At 52.9% G+C, this 20,001-nt stretch overlaps 1 protein-coding gene across 4 annotated transcripts; it reads left to right on the top strand.

Moving 5' to 3' along the window:
* Positions 1–538: 538 nt before the first annotated feature.
* On the top strand, positions 539–16,268 carry DHRS7C (dehydrogenase/reductase 7C). 4 transcript variants are annotated; one of them, XM_045797247.2, is made up of 7 exons: positions 539–695; positions 917–1,076; positions 8,426–8,538; positions 10,084–10,297; positions 12,201–12,293; positions 15,004–15,159; positions 15,996–16,266. In XM_045797247.2, exons 2-7 carry the CDS (start codon positions 923–925, stop codon positions 16,202–16,204), a joined length of 939 nt encoding a protein of 312 aa, XP_045653203.1. In that variant the 5' UTR covers positions 539–695; positions 917–922; the 3' UTR covers positions 16,205–16,266. The 4 variants fall into 4 exon arrangements, with proteins under 4 accessions (XP_045653203.1, XP_045653206.1, XP_087723742.1 ...); XM_045797250.2 differs by having other exon boundaries at positions 10,087–10,297; positions 15,996–16,264; XM_045797248.2 differs by having other exon boundaries at positions 547–695; positions 920–1,076; positions 15,996–16,267.
* The last annotated feature ends 3,733 nt before the right edge of the window (positions 16,269–20,001 follow it).

Genomic DNA, 20,001 nt, shown 5'->3' with positions numbered 1-20,001 from the left:
TCACCGCAGTTAGACCTGACCGGGGGCCCAAGCAGGGAGAGAAGGCACTAGTCCATTGCATTAAAACTCCATGACACCCACCTGTGCTGATGGACTGCCTTTGCCTTCTGTTAAAGGAAAATGGTAGGGCTGGTTTTCGGATGAGTCTGCCTGATACACTGGCGTCAGCTGGAGGGGGACAATCCCACTCAAGCATGGCGCTGACACATGGTAGAGAAGGAAGACCTTCCATTCTGCTTAACAATTTTTCTATGCTTTTGGTCCCCAACCAGAAAGGGAAGGCCAGATGGCTGGCAGCCATGCTGGTCTGAGCTACCTGAAACCCTCTTGATACAAAGGTTATAGGAACGGAGAGCGGGCCGTTTGCACTGACAATCCCGGGTCCTGATCCCTAATGCCCAGTCCCGAAGTGCAAAGGAAACCTCCAATAGTCAGGCATGCCAGGGAGCTTTAAAAATCCTGGCAAGAACTCTGAAATCAGACCCGGCCAGCATGTGTCCCTGAATATCAGAATAGACACTATATTTACCCTGAAAAGCCCTTCAGTGCACTGAGAGCTATAAATAGTCATTAGGGCCCAAGCGAGTGGCCTTAACACATGGATTTCCTTCCAAAAATGCAGACCCATTTTAATTAAATTTGTAATTAACCTCTGGGAGGGCAGGCCCCGGATTCCGTTTGCTTTTGGACACACCGTGAGTAATTTCCGATTCATTGGACGTTTGGGGATTAGCATGCTCACAGGGTGTTTAGCCCAGAGGCAGGGCTCCGGAAGCTTGCACAGAGCCCGGCTCCCTGGAGAAGACACGCGGGTGCACAGTGAATGCACCCTGTAGCCCGGGGCCTCCCCCTGCGCCGGGTGTCCTCATCGGAGTCTCTTTGCAAAGCTGAGTCCTTTCCCCTCCGTTTCCCCCAGAAGAAGATGGGAGTCACAGCCATGCTTATGCTGCCTCTGCTGCTCCTGGGAATTAGCGGCCTTCTCTTCATCTACCAAGAGGTGTCCCGGCTGTGGTCAAAGTCAGCCGTGCAGAACAAGGTGGTGGTGATTACCGATGCCATCTCAGGACTGGGCAAGGGTAAGCCGGCTTTGCCCCCACCCTGTGCCCACTCCCGACCAGAGGGACGAGGGGCGGCAGGACGGCGTGCAGCCACCCTGCTAGGCGGGAGGGGAATCGACGCTGTGTCCTCTCCCCGGGGTCTGTCACTAACCAGCAAGTGTCTTCTCTTTTGGGGGCTGCAGCTCCTACGCTCAAGAAATGGGGGAATTGGGAGAGCCACGCTTGCAAACTCACAGCCTTGGGGCCAAAACGGGTCTGCAGATGTGATTTGTTTTTGCCTTCATGGGGTTCTGGAAATTTTGAAATGCAAAGTCCTTCGCTGGGGTGGCAGACTTGGGCGCTGGGTTGGGTTTCCGGCTCCATCCCTTACTAGCTGGTGACCGTACTTGTCTGCTCTGTATTTCCCATCTAGGAAAGTGAGGATACTGCTAATGTCTACCTCGTGGTGGTGTTTGGGGAATGAATGAATGAATGAATGAATGAATGAATGAATGAATAGATGGAAAGCGTGTAGAACCACTCAAGGGTTCATGACGGCAATAACGATAATGAACACGTTCAGGCAGAACACAGGTGCTCCAGTGAACCATACACCCCACTCAGCCCCAGTGTATCACACTCAGGCTAATGAGGGTGACCGTTTACCTCCTGGCCTTGGAGGCACATATGTTTGTGACCCCCGAATTGGATGGTCTCGGGGGCTTTTCTGTTGGGGCCATCTGTGACATGAGTAGACAGTGTCCTTAGGTTTGTACGATTCTGACTGTATCACTCCTAACAATGGTTGTGTGGCCACCTATGCAGTAATTTGGACGTACTTTTTTGCTGTTGTTTTGTTTTTTTAATCAAACGTAGAACCCATGCGGCCCAACGTTCATTAGGTCGCTCAACTACTATCCACTGAGTCCATCAGGTGCTGCGTATTGAGATGAGCACTGCCCCTTCCAGAGAGCCCCTCCGGGCTGCCGTCATGAGAACATTCGTAACCTCCTGTCTGGGAATTCTCTAGGAACTTCATTCCCTTGGGTATCCCAAGGGGAGCCAATCTACGTGCTTTGAAGACAGGTTCAATTTCAATGGGTGGTTAACTCAGGCTCACCACGTGACATAAAAAATAAAGCACGAGGCAGGTAAAGTGGGTTCTCCGTGTGGCGCTCCACGGGTCCCAGAAGCAATTCCGAAGCAGGACACCCTGCGTCCTTCGACTCAGTGCTCAAAAGCAAGGAAAGAGAGAAACTCCAACTTGCTCGTGGGCAAGCCAGGACACACACATTTGTCAACCAGACCGGATCCAGGACAATAGGGACGAGGGGTGGCCCTGGGGAAATGAAACAGAGACACTCACCCAGAGACACCCAGAGTCAGTCCTTGCGGAGCCCTCTTCTTCACACAGCATCTGCCCATACAACAGCAGGCCAGCTGCCGACACAAGACCCCTTCCTCGTGAAGCCTTCCCTGCCAGCCTGCTCCTTCTCAGACGGTCCCCACAGAACTGGCCCCTGGGGCCCCATGGCTCCGCCTCCAAACACACCATTGGTAGCACACGCCTCCCACTGTGCGGGATGCGTGTGTTTCTCAGCGGGTCGGCTAGACACACGCTCCCCGTGGTGGTATCTCTGTTTTGTGCATCCTGGTGTCCCACCACCCATCTAGAAACCTGGCATAGAGAAAGCACTCAAAAAAAAAAAAGTTTATTGAATAAATGCCTTTAAAAGCAACCAGCTTATGAGGGAAAGGTGCTCACGTGGCTAAGTCTGTGGTTGTATATTACTTTTGTTGATTTCTGGCCAGATTCCAATACGATCAGAGGACATACTCTCTACGATTTCAATTCTTTTGAATTTGAAAAGATTTTTTTCGGCCCAGGATTTTACGGCCTAGGATACAACTGGTCTCGGTGAACGATCCCCGGTTCCCCAGGAAAGGGTGTGCATCCTACCGTCTCTGGGTCGAGTGTCCCACAAAGCGTCGCTCAGATCCTGCTGGTGAGAAGGCTGTTCAGTCCCGCATGCTCCCGATTTTCTGTGCTACTGGGCAGTGCTATTCTATCTACTGCTGGGAGACGTGTATTTGTTTCTACTGAAACAAATACCTTTTTAATTTATTTTTTGAAGTCTCATTCGGTTCTGGGGACGTACCGTACCCGGGAAATACACCCCAGGGGCAGCATGCCATCTGCAAAGGAATGCGGTCTAGTCTGTGTCGTGACTAGGGTGCCTTACAGAACCACCCCGGAAAGAAATGCAAAGCAGAAAAAAAGTAAGTCCAAATATTTAGAAGTAACTTGAGATGTTGGGCGTGTGTGGCCTTAAACGCCTCGCCAGAACACGCAGCTGACCACAGCAATTACAGGTGGATGCAGTTCTGTTCCTGAGGTCCGAGGCAAGAAAAAAAGTGAGGGGCACAGCGCCGATGCCACAGGCCCCCCTGCACACACACACCCCCATCCCCTGGAACCTGCGTGAACCTGGCAGGTAGCGCTGGATAGTTGCAAGGGAGCCAGGGCCAAGCGGTTTCCCAGGGAAATCAGCCGAAGATCAGGACATCAGACCCTTGCCCCAAGCCCACACAGCTCAGCCACGTCGGGAATCCGGTCACTTTGTACCCACTGTGTCTGCAGCAAGAGGGACTCTCGAAAATACGTAACCACTGCGCTTGAACTTGAAGTGTTTCTGAAACTGAACTGCTTGCCTCTCAATCAGCGGCCTCTTATGATGGCCCCTGGCTGTCCTTTCGCCTTGTCATCTCCCCGAAATCAGGAGGTGGCCCCAGGGAGGCAAGGAAAAGGGCTCAGCTTATGCTTGCTGCACGGAAAAGAAAAAGTGTGGGGCCAACCTTCCTTCCCGACACAGGATAAACTGAGCTGTGGTCACGAGCTGGGCTGGTCAAGAAGCAAACTCAGGGGCCTGTGAGTCGACCAGGGCGTGCCTTAGCAGAAATGACGTATTTGGGACGGCGCCGTCAGGCTTGCTGTCCCCCAGCGGCGGTCAGAGCACCGGGCTCCAGCCTCCCGCGCCCCACACCCTGCCGGGCTGCTACTCAGGGTTACAGCAGAAAGAACGGAAGGCCGGGCTTTCTGCCTCCGGATGAAGCTTCCTTGGGTGAATTCTGTTGTAAAATCCAATATAATAAAAAAGGATTTTCAGGTACAAAGAACAGAAAACACACCTAGAACCCCGATCACTCGGGAAGACTTCATCCGGTCTCCTTTTGCTCCTTTATGATGCTTATAGGTGTAACCTTCAGAGTTAGGGTCTGATAGGCACGGTATTCTGGGCTCGCAGGACTTGGGGGGCTGTGGGGAGTAGCCGGACAGCCCACCCCACTCTCAGATTCATGCAGCAGAGAAACCCCTTCCTCTGTGTCTTGATTTTTTAAAAACAATCGGATAGTCTCATGACTTTTCAGATCACTACTTGATTATACAAAACCTTTTGGGCATGATAGGTCCCCGAACATACCATCCATACATCGATTCAGAAATGGGGATGCCCAGTCCAATACATGAGAAAGGGTGGGGATTTTCATTGAAGTGAACGCCCCCTTCCACCCACTCACCCAGGGCAAGTGGCCGGCCAGCTTGCTGCTCTTTCTGACCCCTCTGGGGCTGGAGGGGCAGGAAGAGGACAGAAGGCAAGCAGGAGGAATCCTTCTCTGGCTGACACTGTCATGGGGCTTCAAGCTCCGTGGCCCGGCACCTGTTTAAAGCCGAGTCTGGCTCTTTCTCTGTGGCCACTTTTGTGGGTCCTTCGGAGGCCCTCCCTGGGAATATCCGCCCGTCCTTTCTGCAAGGCTTGCGTCCTCCAGCTGCCCAACCCTCGCCCGGCCCCTGGCGTCAGGGCAGGCGCTTTTCCGGGGCCCTCTGTTTTATTAAGACCCGACCAGGGTTGATACCAGGAAAAGAGAGTTTGTTACTTGCCGCAAGCAAGGAGATCACTGTGGGTGGCTCCCAAAGCATTGGCTCCCGGAGCAAAAAGCACAGCGAGCGCGCATTGACCAGCCCAGGGAATGCACACACCTGGTGGTGTCAGCGCGCGCAGAGGAGGGGTCTTGGCGCCTGCGTGTTGTAAAACCAGGGTGGAACACGCAACCCACGTTATGTTAATTGCGCACAAGCCCCGCCCAGGGGCGGAGATTTTAACGTTATCAGGAGCAAGGTCCCACCCTATTCATCTAGTTGCCCTTGAAATCCGGACTCCTCTGGTTTTGGCCAGCTCCGTGGTCCCCTCTGCCTCTTCCTGGGACCTTGAGTTCCCACTGGTCAGCACCTACAAAGACAGCTAAGCCTTCGTGGTTGGTTCTAGTTCTTGCTAAGGGAACCTTGGGCAGAACTCAAAACAGCTCCCAAGCATCGCAGGGCTTAGGTCTGGTCCACCGTGCTTGTGGGACGGGGTCTTTGGGGTGCAGACCGATTCCAGGGGGCAGCCCGGCCGTCCCCTCCTCTGCTCTGAGCATACCTGATGGCCCCCCTCCTCTCATTAGATGTTGCAGGTGGGACTCAGACCCCACCCCCTGGCTCCCCATTGCAGGGAACTCACAGCATGCTGTTCAGATAGTCCTAAACGCTCCCTGTTACCTGGGACAGAGATAAAGGGCAAAAACTCACATCGCAGTCCTCTCCCCAAATCCTCTTTCAAAGTCCGCTCTCTCCTCTTCCTTGTCCAATTTGCGTCCTATTTTGAGAGTAAGGGGTATTGAACTCCATAAAAGAGCCTTTCAGTGATTTCCTTTGAAAATGTGCATCTTGGTGGAGGCCTGGGGGGCTCAGTTGGTTCAGCGTCTGCCTTCAGTTCAGGTCATGATCTCAGGGTCGTGGGATCCTGGGATTGAGTCCGCATCCAGCTCCTTACTGGGGGAAGGGGGGTGGTCTGTTTCTCCCTCTCCTCTGCCCCTCCCCCTGCTTGTGCTCTCTCTGACAAATAAATAAAATCTTAAAAAAAGAAGAAAGAAAGAAAATGTGCATCTTGGGTTGGCAACTAACATCAGAATTTTATATCTGTTTCATCTTGGTGCTCTGGTCAAACTTTCCATTTAAAATCCCGTTACACATGCCTGTGTGCAATTTAACACCCAATTACACGCACACAGAATCAAGTGCATGGCAGGGAAACATCAGTTTCTGCAGCATTAGTTTTAAAGCCTTCAAAATATTCGATAAATACCATCATTTACCAACCATCTGAGATATTGGACATTTACAACCATTTCCAGCTCTTTACCGTTACAATAGTACCGAGATAAACAACATCGTAACTATGTCCCTGCAGACGTTCTTAATTATCGCCTTAGAATAAAGGCCCATAAATGAAATAACCCGGTCCAAGTCTATATTTAATTTTAAGGATTCCGTCCAATTTTTCTTCCGAAAGATTGTGGCAATTTCCACGGCTGCCAACAGGGAAAGTGTGACTCTCTCCAATTTTGTTTCTTTTTTTTTTTTTTAAAGATTTTATTTATTCATTTGACAGAGAGAGAGACAGCCAGCGAGAGAGGGAACACAAGCAGGGGGAGTGGGAGAGGAAGAAGCAGGCTCCCAGCGGAGGAGCCTGATGTGGGGCTCGATCCCAGAACGCCGGGATCACGCCCTGAGCCGAAAGCAGACGCTTAACGACTGCGCCACCCAGGCGCCCCTCCAATTTTGTTTCTGATTATCTGATAGATTAAAATTAGTGTCCTGCTTTAAACTGTATGTCTTCATTCTCCGCACTGAACTGCCGCTTTTTGCGCCTTAATTAGCCCTTTGCGCTTCTCTTAAGAATTGCTTACCCGTCTCGCTAGCCAGTTTCTTCATTAGGGTCTTCATCTGGTCTTCTTACTGATTTAGAACAATTCTTTGCAGAGCAAATAAATTTGCCCTTTTCTGACATATGTGTTTAAAACGGGTTTCCTTGGGGCCCCTGGGTGGCTCAGTCAGTTAAGCGTGGGACTGTTGGTTTCCACTCAGATCATGATCTTCCGGTCATGAGCTCCAGCTCTGCACCTGGCTCTGTGCTCAGCAGGGAGTCTGCTTGAGATTCTCTCTCCCTCCACCCCTCCCCCTGCTCGTTCTCTCTCTTGCTCTCTAAAATAAATAAATAAAATCTTTTTAAAAAAAAAGAGGCGGTCACAGGTACTGGGCACCAGGTAGGTGTTGGTGGTACCCTTCCCAGGTCCCTGTATGAGGCCAGTTTATCTGTTTCCCCAGGTGCTGAGTGTCGGCTGCACGGCTCACAGACTGGCCGTCTGCCAATTTTCATTGCCTCCCCGGGGAGTTACACACCCTCTGCCCCCAGCCCCCGAGGGAGACAGCACACCGTTCCTAGACCCAAGACTATAAAAGGCTGGTCCTCTCGCCTCCAAGTGGGACCCCTCTGCTCTCCAGAGCCTTCCTTGGACCCAACCGAGTCTAGACTTTACCTGAGACCTCACTCCCTGATGGATTTTCTCTGGCCATCCATGCCCTCCAATCGCGATCACCTGAGTCCCTGTCTCTGATTCTGCTTCTGGGAACCCCACCCAAGACACCACTTCATGTGGCTCCCAAGGGAATTAAATCAGCTAATCTACGTAACTGTCTTTCTAGAGTCCCTGGAAAAAATAAACACTCAAGATACATTAGCTTTTAGCCTTCTTAAATATCAGTATTATTGCTACGCAAGAATACTGTGTGTCTATGTTTTTAAGTCATCTCCATGCCCAGCGTGGGGCTGGAACTCACAACCCTGAGATCAAAAGTTGCAGGCTCTGCAGACCGAGCCAGCCAGGCGCCCCCACAACCCTGAGATCAAAAGTTGCAGGCTCTGCAGACCGAGCCAGCCAGGCGCCCCCAAGAATACTTTGTGTCCACCAGCCCTGGCCCAACTGAGAAAGACCTATGTTGGGGGAGTCAGGAATTCGTTCAGAATAAAATTAACTAGAACACAAGCCAGGTTTATTTTTTAAATAAAAAGAATCCTGGCTGGCGTATCTATCCACAGAGAAAATGTGCAGGAAACTGGTGGCATTAAGTCTGAAAAAAAACCCACGATGGCTCTTTCTAGTATCTTTAGATTAAGATATATTGAGGGCTTTGATCCTGGAGGGCTGGGTGGGCAGGGCCATCCTTCTGTCCAGCTTAAGGAAGAATATCCTAATAATATCCTAATCCGAACCTTCCCAGGAAGGAAGGGCTGGCTGTCTCCACTCTCAGCCCCCCTGCGCGGGAGGTAACCATGCGGAGGCTGGAAATGACAAAAAAAAGTTCCAGCCCTGGGAGGAGGTTGAATGAAGTGACTCATGGCATTGGGACTTTGGAATTCTTCGAAATCTTGAATTCCTATGACAGAGGCTCATCGTCTGTGGCTCCATCCACACAGTACGCCCTGCCCTCTTTCCTTCTTCCTCCATAGAGTGTGCTCGGGTGTTCCACGCTGGTGGGGCAAGGCTGGTGCTATGTGGCAAGAACTGGGAGAGGCTGGAGATCCTGTATGACGCCCTCATCAGCGTGGCTGACCCCAGCAAGGTAAGGCCTTCTGGCAGCTTGGGGAGCCCCTGGGCACCCTTAGTCTTCACTGATCGCTCCGTTAGCAGCTCATGGACCAGGTGGGTGACATTTGGTGCTTGCTTTGGGGCAATGGGAGGCAGCGCTCTCACTCATCTTGACCCAGGCGTGTCTGCCAGGCGTAAGAATTCCCCATGCCAAGAATTTGCCCTCTGGCAACACGCCGTCCCCACCCCCTATTGTATTTAAGTCAGAGTCAAAGAGGATCCAGAAGCTTTAGCAAGGCACAGGTATGGGCATGCTTATAAATGCTTACGGCTGATTTTTAAAAATAACATATCAGGAGCTCCTGGCCGACTCAGTCGGTGGAGCGGAGCGTGCGACTCTTGATCTGGGGGTCGTGAGTTCGAGCCCCACGCTGGGTGTAGAGGTAACCTAAAAATAAAACCTTTAAAATAAAATAATACCTCAGATGAGATTTCCTCCCAAGAAGTCGGGGAAGTGAAGTCACTTTCCACAAAGCCGCTGGGAGGTGAGTACTTTCCAGAAGGCTGCAGGTTTCAAAGTGTTTCTGGAGCAACGTTTAGAGAATTGCCTTCAGAGCTGTCTTCACGGTTTGGTTTGGTTTGGTTCGATTTGGCCTTGATGTTGAATTGCGTTTTGGAAACAGCCAAAAATAATTCACACCAGAGTCCGGTATTTGAGGAGATAGAACAAGAGGGACAACACAGCATTCAAGTTCTGTTTGGGGGGTGTTATCAGGTATTGAGTTAAAACGAGGTTCTGAGGTCAATTGCGTGGGAAATACCGAATAAAGCCAAACTTATCTGGTGGGTTCCCTTACTGCAGGACTTTTCAGAGCCTTTGATATGCTAATGTGCATTGTGTATCCCCAAGAAGGACATATAATAGTCCGTGTTTCCCCAACAAATGTGACAAGGAAACCCTCTTATCAGGACGAATATTTGTCAAACGCTGGGATTACGTTTATCACATGGTCTCATCAGTTTTCCAACCTGTTCCCCGCTATAGACCATGAGAGTCTCAATGGCAATTGAGTGTCTAGGGCTGAACACAATGCCTGGCACGTACATGGTACTCCAAAAATGTTGCACGGAGTGTACGATTTGGGTCAAAACCAAAATGCGGCTACAGAGCTCAGTGATGGGTTCTCCTTTGGCTCCTAAGCCGGTTTGCAAAGTCATTTGCCAAAAGGAGCTCATCAATACTGTCATGGTGTCTGCATTGGAATCCACGCTCCGCTTCCTCCGTAAAGGGTGATGGCCGTTTGAATTGATCAGTTCTGGCCCCTTTGGCCAACAGCTCAGACTTACCACCGCATTTTTGCACGCTGGGATTGCTGGTGTGCAGCTATGGTACCAATGGATGGATTCTCCATCAGCTTCCTTCTTCCCAGAGCCATTTCTGCTTTTTCCTCTTCGTTTTTATTTTGTAGTCATTCCACAAGCCCTGACTTTTGGAAGGGGAGGCTCTCTGCTCGAAGGCCCCCAGGGTCTGCGAGAGGGAGGTCTTCGCACACGTGCCTTGACTGTCTTGTTCCCTCAGCAGACGTTCACCCCAAAGCTGGTCCTCTTGGACCTCGCGGACATCAGCTGTGTCCCGGACGTGGCTAAAGAGGTTCTAGACTGTTACGGTTGTGTGGACATCCTCATCAACAATGCCAGTATGAAGATCAAGGGGCCTGCCCATAAGATCTCTCTGGAGCTCGACAAGAAGATCATGGATGCCAATTACTTCGGGCCCATCACACTGACCAAAGGTCTCGTGAGTTTGCCCTTCCCGTAGATTTCTGGGCCACCGGCGGCTAGAGACGGCTCTGTTACATAGTCAGACAGTCCTCCAATTCTGGATGGAGTCTCCAGCCCCCTCAGAAAAATTCCAACTTATTTGGCAAAAGCTTTCAGCATTCTGGCTAGAAGTGTTGATAAAAGGAAAGGGATTGTGAAAGTATCCCACTAGTCTATTCCAACCTCCCTCTCTGGGAAACCGTGCTCCCCACCCAAGCCCTGCTCTTTATCCCCTCTTCTCACTTATGTCCATGGCTTACACCCCCCCCATCCCATCCCACATCTCTGGACCGTTGTCTTCATGTTTCATATATATTTTTATATATCGCCCTTACCCTGGATCTGTTCCTACCCATGTCAGTTGGTCAAGGGTAGAGATTCTGTCCTCAGAAATAAAGAAGAAAGGGGTTTATCCCCAGCCTACAAGAGACCCAGCGTAGTGTCCGTCCCTTTGCAGAAACAGGGAGGGCAGAATCCCTTTCAAGGGTAAAATGGCAGCTCTTCTGCGGAGATATCTCACGGCCAAGGTTAAATGCAGCTCGGGAGCCTGGGGGTTGGGGCTGGAAATGACATGGAATAGAACCAAGAGTTGAAGTACTCCCCACCCCAAAGTCTATCAAAGCAGAACCCCAACAGGGAGGATATATGCATGGAGAACTTCTGAGTTTAGAACATGGGGTTCAGGGGCGCCTGGGTGGCGCAGTTGTTAAGCGTCTGCCTTCGGCTCAGGGCATGATCCTGGAGTCCTGGGATCGAGCCCCACATCAGGCTCCTCTGCTAGAAGCCTGCTTCTTCCTCTCCCACTCCCTCTGCTTGTGTTCCCGCTCTCGCTGGCTGTCTCTGTCAAATAAATAAATAAATAAACTCTTAAAAAAAAAAAAAGACAGTTTAAAAAAAAAAAGAAAGAAAAGAACATGGGGTTCAAGAAGTATGATCTTAGAGTTGCTTTCTCTATGGCCACAATCTCCATGATAATGGGGTTCGGGGCACCAGGACAGAGGAAGGGAAAGTTATCTGAAGCAGAAAGATGGCTTTCCGGAGCTTCTGAAAGGATGCCCCAGAGACAATGGTTTCCTCCAGTCCGGTCCCCGTGGACACACTGCGCAGGCCAGGCAGTGGGTGACAGGTGTCAGGCGGCTTCTGAGGGTTCCAGGCTCACTGGAATCAAAGTGAGGGATGCAGGGAGTGGAGGGGAAGCCCGGGCCAGCTCCTCTTCCTGGTCGGTCCTCTAACTTGCTAAGAGACCTGGGTCCAGTCACTAGCTCTGGGCCTCAGTTTACCCATCTGTAACACACCGGGGCTCGATGTCAATGCCATTCTGAAAGTCGTCTTTTGATTTTTTTGCCGTGTCCCCATTCCACCAGCACTGTGATTCATCTCATTGTCTAAATTTCCACGTTTTCAAGTGAGTTCATTTTCAGGGGGTATCTTTATCAAATCACCATAAATTAGAAGCCCTTTTCCCTCTCAATAAATAGGAGGACTCGGAAAACAGAACGAAGCAGCGGGATTCTCCCCAGGCGCGGGGCGGAGGCCTCTTCCTCTCTTTGTTAAGATTTACACCTGCAAGAGAGGTGTTCAAGACAGAGTAGCGTTGTGGGGGATTGAAATGGGATGACCTATGACCTTTCTCACCACTGAGCTCTGCCCATGGGCGGGTCACGGAAAACCACCGAGAAATGACCAGCTGAGCCCTGCCCACTCTTAGGAAACATGGGGTCAGTGATGCCATGCACAGGCCCACCTGCTGTAATCCCATCAGCAGGGAGGTAGAGGGGCCCTGTGCAAGGAGGGGGGCCTGGAGGAGGGGTCTGCCTGCAGCTGCCTGCCTCGGTCTCCCTCCTGTAATGTGACCCATTGTCCCGTGCCTTCCAGCCCTGCTTCCCGACATGATCTCCCGGAGGACAGGCCAGATCGTGTTAGTGAACAACATCCAAGGGAAGCTTGGAATCCCATTCCGCACAGCTTGTAAGTTGCTACGACAGAGACATTTCGTCCTAGATTGTCTGTCTTATAAGACAAGGGATGTCGTGTCTAGCACTAGGCACGTGGTTATAAGGGAGGGGGCGTCCGGAGGTGAAACGGTCCTATTGGTTTTTCTTTCATCCCTTCAATTCCCATTTCTGAGCACCTGGCATGCAGGTGACCGTGGGTCCCTCTCCCCCAGAAGCTCATGTCCCCACAGGAGGTCAGGGCCGGCTCTGGCTGAACACAGCACCATCCGTGCCTCCTGGCATGGGCGCACAGCCCCCGTGCAAATGCCCTTCCTCTGGAAAGATGCCCTTAAAGGGCAGGAAAGGTTACAACCCAGAAAGAGGAGATGGGCGCACATCACACAATGGCAGAGGGATGGAAACTTTGGAGGAAGGAGGAGGGGAGAATGAAAGACACAAGATCACAGGAGAGGTGGAGAGAAATCCCAGAGGCAGGAGTCGTTTAAAAAGTCTGGAGAGGAGAGAAACTTCTCCAGCTGGGGGAACGTCCCTCCTCCCAATAGCTGGTTTGTGGGAGAGCAGGGTGCATACCTTATATATTTCTTTTCTTTTTTTTAGAGAGAGCGCGAGTGTGAGTGGGGTTGGGGGGAGGGGCAGAGGCAGAGAGAGAATCCCAAGCAGATTCCCTACTGAGCATGGAGCCCAACTCGGGGCTCGATCCCACGACCCCAAGTCCAGGACCTGAGCCAAAACCAAGAGTCAGATGCTCAACCGCCTGAGCCACCCAGGCGCCCCTGCTCGCAACTTCTTTTTAATTACCTATTTAGTATTGTCATACATGGTTTATAAGAAATATGTATTTGGTCTTTGTCCCATTTCTGGCACAGAGCTCTTAAAACCCTTCAGTTTCCTAAGTGATAAGAGCGATCAAAGAGTCTATTGTTATGTCAGTGAGGCCATTTTAGATGTCACCTAAGGTTGGGGGCTGCTTGCCCTGGGAGCCAACCATGTGATTAGGGAGTGGGACGTTCCAGTCCCACCCCAACCTCTGAGGCGCTGAGAGGGGCTGGAGACTGAGTTCTGTCCCCCAAGGCCCAGGATTTAATCAATCGTGCCCATAACGAGGCCTCCATAAAATCCCAAAAGGACAGACTTCGGAGAGCTTCCAGGTTGAACACGTGGGGATTCGGGGAGAGGGAGGTGCCTGGAGAAGAAAGACATGGGAGCTCTGAGCCTCTTCCCCAGGCCTCATCTCCCCCCACCCCTGCATGTCTTCCACCTGGCTGTTCCTGAGTTCTGTCCTTTTATAAGAAACTGAGGGTCCACTAAGTAAAACCTTCCTCCGAGTTCTGCGAGCTGCTCTAGCAGACTGATAGATCTCAGGGAGGGGGTGGTTGCAACCTCTGGTCTCCAGAGGCTCAGTCAGAAGGACAGAGGACGTGGGGGACTTGTGATCGGCCGGAACTGAGCGGGGACAGGGGCAGTCCTGCGACCGAGCCCTTCACCTTGGGGCTCTGAGTTTATCGCCAGGCAGACTGCACCACAATGACGTGGTAGGACACCCAGCTGGTGTCGGAGAGCCCGTGCCGTGGGCGAAAGCCCAGGCATTGGAATGAGGTGCGGAATTGTTCGGTATTTCGTTATTTAAATACAAGGACATTTCAGTAAAAACCAGGCTTTGCAGCTTCCTGAGCAATAGAAGATCTGACACCATGAGGCTCACCTTCGCTTCTCTCCCTCACTGCCCCTGTTGCCCTCTGCATGCATTTTTACTTGGGGCCCCGCTGAAAACCGAGTGACCACTCATCCAAGGGGTTCCCCTGGCCACGCACGGTGGGATGGTCCCGTCTTGCTGGATCCTCCCAGCAGCTCCGAGAAGCTGTCTTGTCACTGTCCTTGTCTTCTGGGCCCTTGGCATCTGCATTCTTAACCCTGCACGGTGAGGGGCCAGTCGTTTGCAAGGGCTATCTGGGGAGCATGCAACCCGCTCCTCACTAGGGCTGCCTCGGAGGGGGCTGGGTCTCCCGGCAGGTGTCAGCGTGGTGGCAGAGACCACGGTACCCCCACCCCCAGCCTCATTCAGCCTCCAACTGACACCCCCGAAATGGGAAGCTGACATTCACCCTTTCCCAGATGTTCCTCTAACCCCCCAAGGCTTTAAGGAATGTCCACTCTACTCTTGTTGAAATTCCTGGAAAGGCTCTTGTTTACCCAACCCACGGCCTCATCCATTTGGAGTGAATTCGGTGAGTAGCTTAGAAGGACAGGACCTTGGAGGAAAAGGGCCGGAAAGTGGGAGGGGAGACCTGCTCCGGGCTCTCCGGGGCCACCAGCTGGTACCGGCCTTACAGGGAAGGAATGGGAACTCATGCCTGGGCCGGGTGTTGTGGACACATTTTCTCCTTTCATCTTCACCCCCACTTGCCAAGGGGCATATTCTTCCCATTTTAGAGAGGAGAACACTGAGCCTCAGACAGGGAAAGCGAGTTGCCCGAGGTCCTGCTGTGGACAGGTGGCTAAGTGGGATCCGATCCCACCCAGCTCTGTCTCAGTCCACCGTCCCCCACCCGAGGGCTCTCTGTCTTCATCTGTGGGGTGAGGGGCAGGGCTGGGTGACGTGGGAGCCCTCTTCCAGCTGAGATGTGGGAACGTGTGTGCACGCCTCTGTGGCCAGCGCTCCTGCAGGGGAGCTGGGCCGGCCCCCCCCTCGCCCTGCCCCCACCCCTGGCTGGTTTCTCTTCCAGACGCTGCCTCCAAGCACGCTGCCCTAGGCTTCTTCGACTGCCTCCGAGCCGAAGTGGAGGAATACAATGTTGTCGTCAGCACCGTGAGCCCCACTTTCATCCGGTCCTACCGCATTGATCCAGGCCAAGGAAACTGGGAGGCCTCCCTCTGGAAATGTGAGCTTTTCGAGGGGGGCTGGAGGTACAGGGCCTGGGAGGGGCCAGCCTGGTGTCATCGGGCCTGAGGGCGTGTTCCTGAAGCCCGAGACTGGGGGGGTTGGTGGGGCCCTGCACCTGGCTACCAGCAAGGAGGGGGCCCCCAAACTTCAGTCCCGAGGCACCAGGGAGAGAGAATCCTAACCCGCAACCAGCCGACCAAGGTCTGGCTCGGCTCCGTCACTCACAGGCTCTGTGACCTTGGCCGGGTGACTGCCTGTCTCTGGGCCTCAGTTTCCCGTGTGGAATAGCCAGATTTGGTCTTCAAGACCTTCCGACCCGCCCCCTTTCCCTGGGAGGCCGCACAGAGTCGAGGCTGAGGGTCTGGCACGGGACTGCCTACACTCGGACCTTGCCTCTGTCCTACACTCAGTGCTCAACACGGGACAATTCTCTTGATCTCCGTGCCTCAGTTTCCCCTTTAAAAAGTGACGAATGATGGTGGTACCGGCCTTGCCTGTGCATTGGGAAGACTGAAGGTTCCAGGAGGCACTTGACAAGCTCGGCTTCCCGACAGCTATAAACAGCAGCTCCTTAATTTATGGGGCACCTTCTTCCTTCGGCTCTTTCTCCTCCCTGCAAAGGCCCACAACCACCCTGCGAAGTGAATAGGGCAGGAAACTGCATGCCCACTTTACGGATGAAGAAGCTGAGGCTCTGGGGGTGGAGAGTGTCCCCCACGGCCTCACGGCCACTGGAGGGCCGAGCTGGCCGGTAGCCCACAACTCCAGGCCCGGCCCCCCTCCCTCTCTAGCGCCCAGAGGCTCTAACCCCCGCCCCTCCTGGGGGCCGTTCAGTCTTTTTCAGGAAGCTGACCTACGGCGTGCACCCTGTGGATGTGGCTGAGGAGGTGATGCGCACTGTGAGACGGAAGAAGCAAGAGGTCTTCATGGCCAACCCCATCCCCAAGGCCGCCGTCTACATCCGCACCTTCTTCCCGGAGTTCTTTTTTGCAGTGGTGGCCTGTGGCGTGAAGGAGAAACTCAATGTCCCAGAGGAGGGCTAACTGCTGGGGGCCAAATGGGTCAGCTCGATGGGAATAAAGGCTTTCCCGGCAAGGGGCTGCTCGTCTGTGCTCTCGACATGGGGGCCCAACACGAGCCATGTCCCTAACCTACACCTGTCTATGGTATTCCCCACCCCAGGGAGGGCGGCCTGGACGCCAGCCCAGTCTCTGCAGGGCCTCTGGGTGTCTCTCTCTCCCACCCGACGTTCCCAGGACACACTTCCAGAAGCTTTCTGACTCCACAGGGTTACACTGAACAGAAGAAAATCAGGAACCATAATGGGTCCGACCCCCATATAGGCACGCACGCACACACACACACATGCACTCACGCACGCATGCACGCACGCACACGCACACACATGTACACATGCACGCACACACCGTGCCCATCAGCCCACTGAGGAACTTAGAAAACCACCCCCAATTCATACAAGACTGACCTGCCCGTGTCAGCCTCCAACATCAGAAGCAGGACTTGGCAATTCTCCAGGGCAGCACTGCCAAACAGAACTTTCTGGAACAGTGGACATAGTCCGTCATCTGCATTGTCCAAGGTGGTGGCCACGAGCCACAGGTGGCTGGTGACCGCTGGAAATGGGGCCTGTGTGCCAGCAAGGCTGACTCCTTCATTTTATCTCATTTGAATGAATGTGAATTGAAAAGAGCCACACGTGGCTCGCGGCCCCCACGTTGGCGGCACATGTCGGAATCCGCCTCTTCCCTGGAATTACTGGGTCTGAGGAGGGCCCGGGGAACAGCTGTTTGTAAAATGTTTCTCAGGTGGTGCTAAGGTGCCCTGGGGGGTTCCCACCTCCCTGCAGCCTTTTGGTGCATTCTCAAAGCAAAACTCATTGAAAACCACCATTCAGGTTCCTGGCGGGGCATCTTTCTGAGGGTAGCTTTTCTTACACAAAACCGTTCATGATCCTTGGGATTTGGGGAAAGTATAGCGTATGTTTTTTTGCACGAATACGGTAACTCCTGATTCAAACTTTTCTAATATTCATGGATGAAAGAGGGCTCGAATGTCCCCCCCTCCGACCCAAGCCGTTTATACAATCGACGTATATACTGTGCACATATGCACGGGTATAAACTTGAATCTAGGATGCGAAATGCGCGGGGTCATGGGATCACTGTGGAACCCAGCCCGCCCCAGCGTAAGGCTGATGGTCAGGACGCGGAGCCGGGATTTAGGAGGGTTGGTTGAGCGGCAGGCAGGGCAGGCTGAGTCAGGCCTCTGTATTTGGCGGTGGGGGGCAGGGTGTGGGGGTATTACTGTGGGTGGGGGGTCAGGCGCTAAAGCGGTGCTCAGACCAGAACCAGGGGAAAGAGCAGCAGCAGGAAAATGCCTGAAACCGGACAGGACGCGCTGGAACCTCAAGGACTCCAAAGTGGGGAGGGGGGTCAGATCTCCGCCCCTGGGACTGACTCCCCCAGAGAAGCCATATGGAGAACAAGGCAGGAAGGAGGACCTCCTGCGTTCATGGGTCTGCTCCGATGTCCCCCTGCCCACTGGCTGCCCTGAAGCCCAGGAGGTCAGGGCCCTGCAGGAAGACGCAGCCTCCGTGGGACTGACTGGCCAAATGCCCTGAAGTTGAATTTCCTGTCCTTGTCCTTTGGTCTCCCTCTGGCTGGCTGGCTCCTATTGCCTTGCAGGTGTCCCTGTGTCCACGCCAGGCCTGCTGCCCTCTAGCGATGGGGTTAGCTCACCGCCTAGCAAAGGAAAACCAAACCCACAACCTTTCGCTGAAACAGAGGGAAAAAATTTAGTCAATTGTGGGAAGTGTCATGCAATGTGTGAAGTGGCCACCAGGTGTCACTGTGGCTCCAAGCCGATTTTACATCCACCTGCTCTCCGAGGACTCCTGCACAGCACAGGTGTAATGCCGCAAAATTCCAGGCAGTTCCCAGTTTCCAATGAGCATTCCCCTCTGGAACCCTGTTCGGACTTTGGGAACCTTGAGTCGCTTGCGGGGCTGACAAATCCACTTCACAGATGAGGAAATTCAGGGTGACTGTGCTCTGTGAGATACTCAGGGCAGAACCGGGACAGCTCTGGGACGGTTAGGAGACTGGACTGAGTCACAGAGTCACGGAGGTCAGTGACCGTCCCGGACCCGAGAGTGACGCTGCAGGACCCCTGAGTCTCCCCTAGTCCTAGTCCCTTTGAAATGTGACCTTACTTGAAAATAGGGTCATTGTGGATGTAACTGGTTAACATGAGGTCACACCAGGGTAGGTTGGACCCCTAATTCAATGTGACAGTTGTCCTTATAAGACGAGAACTGTGTGAAGACACACACACAGGGAGAATGCCACATGATGACCAAAACAGAGACTGGATCGCGAGAGCTATAAACCAAGGGATACCAAGGACTACCGGCAACCGCAGGAGCTAGGATGAGACGAGGAGGAAAGAGCTCTCCCCTACGGGTTTTGGAGGGAGCAGGACCCTGCCACCCCCTCGACTGCAGACTTCTGGCCTCCTGTATTGTCTCACAATACATTCCCATTGTTTTCAGCCCCCCAGTTTGTGGCAATTTTTTACAGCAGCCCTGGGAAAGGAATACACCCCACTTGAGTGCACACCTGTCTCCAGCCTGCATCTTGCCTGATAGCTGATGCCCAGAAGAAATCTGTGAGGCTGCCTTGGGCAAAGTCTAGAACCAGAGGAAATGGGGCCAATCTCTCAAGGAGACATGAGCATCCTTGTAGCCGTGCTTACTGCTGAGCTGGAAGAACTACCAGCTCTGTATGTCGTCGGAGAATCAAGCAGCACCCAACCAGAGGGCCCTACTTGTTCCAAAGTTGCTAGTGGATTCCAGACACCAAAATAAGGCCCTCTAGGGTCCAACTATCCATCTCCGGAATATTCCAAGCAAACGTGCTCAGTGTCATGCAGAAGAGTTGGCTGCAAGGGCAGGGCTGAGGATGGAGGGTCAGAAACACACAGCCTGGTGCCCTGGGGGAGGAGCATCCAACCAGCATAGTGGGCTGGGTCCAGGGCGGGAGGAGGGACCCCAGGTCAGCCGCCCAGCAGCCACCAGGCAGATGTGGTCTCCTGAGCCAGGAAGGACCCCACCAGCTGCCAGCCTGCCTCCCTCACCTGACTTCCTGGAAACTGATGGTCTTCTTGGACTGGGGATCCCTCCCCAGAGTAACTGATAGGTTGGTGGAGACACAGGGATCAAAGTGGGTCACCCTGGTTGTCCTGGGCCTCTCACACTCGTTACCACCCCATCTCCCATTTGAATCCTTGAAAATTCAGTAACGACTTTGGGGGTTCCGTGTGGCATAAACTCAACTCAAACATCTACTCACCTAAGTAACTGGAACGCCTATTTCAGGCATGGCTTGATCCAGGCAACCAAATGGTGCCATACCACCAAGATTCAGTCTTTTTGTCTGTTTGTTTCTGGTTTTTTTTCCCCATCTCTCAGCAACATATTCTAATGGGTGGGCTTCACTCTCAACAGTCTCCCCCCTTCATCAGGACAAGATGAACACCAACAGCTCCAGGCTCATGCCCTACCTGCTTAAAACCTAAATAGAGAGAGAGCCTTCTTTCCCACTAGTTCAAACTAAGGTACTGACACCCACTGGGGCCACGTGACCATCTTGAAATCACCACCACGTGTCTGATTACCCAGGTCTGGGCCATGTGTCCATTCTAGGGCAGGACAGATTAGGGGTGGCTCTGATGAACAGAATGGGGAAGGGGTGGTTTCCCAAGAGAAAATGAAGATGCTCTCACAAAAGGAAAGAGAGAACACATTTTGCAGGCAAAGGCC

This window comes from Ursus americanus, chromosome 14 (assembly GCF_024610735.1).
Source record: "Ursus americanus isolate L20-20 chromosome 14, mUrsAme1.1.p, whole genome shotgun sequence".
Classification (NCBI taxonomy): Eukaryota; Metazoa; Chordata; class Mammalia; order Carnivora; family Ursidae; genus Ursus; species Ursus americanus.
This window is presented reverse-complemented; position numbering and strand designations above follow the sequence as displayed.

Coding starts and splice junctions, on each gene's coding strand:
- DHRS7C (XM_045797248.2), top strand. CDS start 923: ATGGGAGTCACAGCCATGCTTATGCTGCCTCTGCTGCTCCTGGGAATT. Junction 8,539..10,083: donor GCGTGGCTGACCCCAGCAAG/GTAAGGCCTTCT, acceptor TTGTTCCCTCAG/CAGACGTTCACCCCAAAGCT. Junction 10,298..12,200: donor GCCCATCACACTGACCAAAG/GTCTCGTGAGTT, acceptor CGTGCCTTCCAG/CCCTGCTTCCCGACATGATC.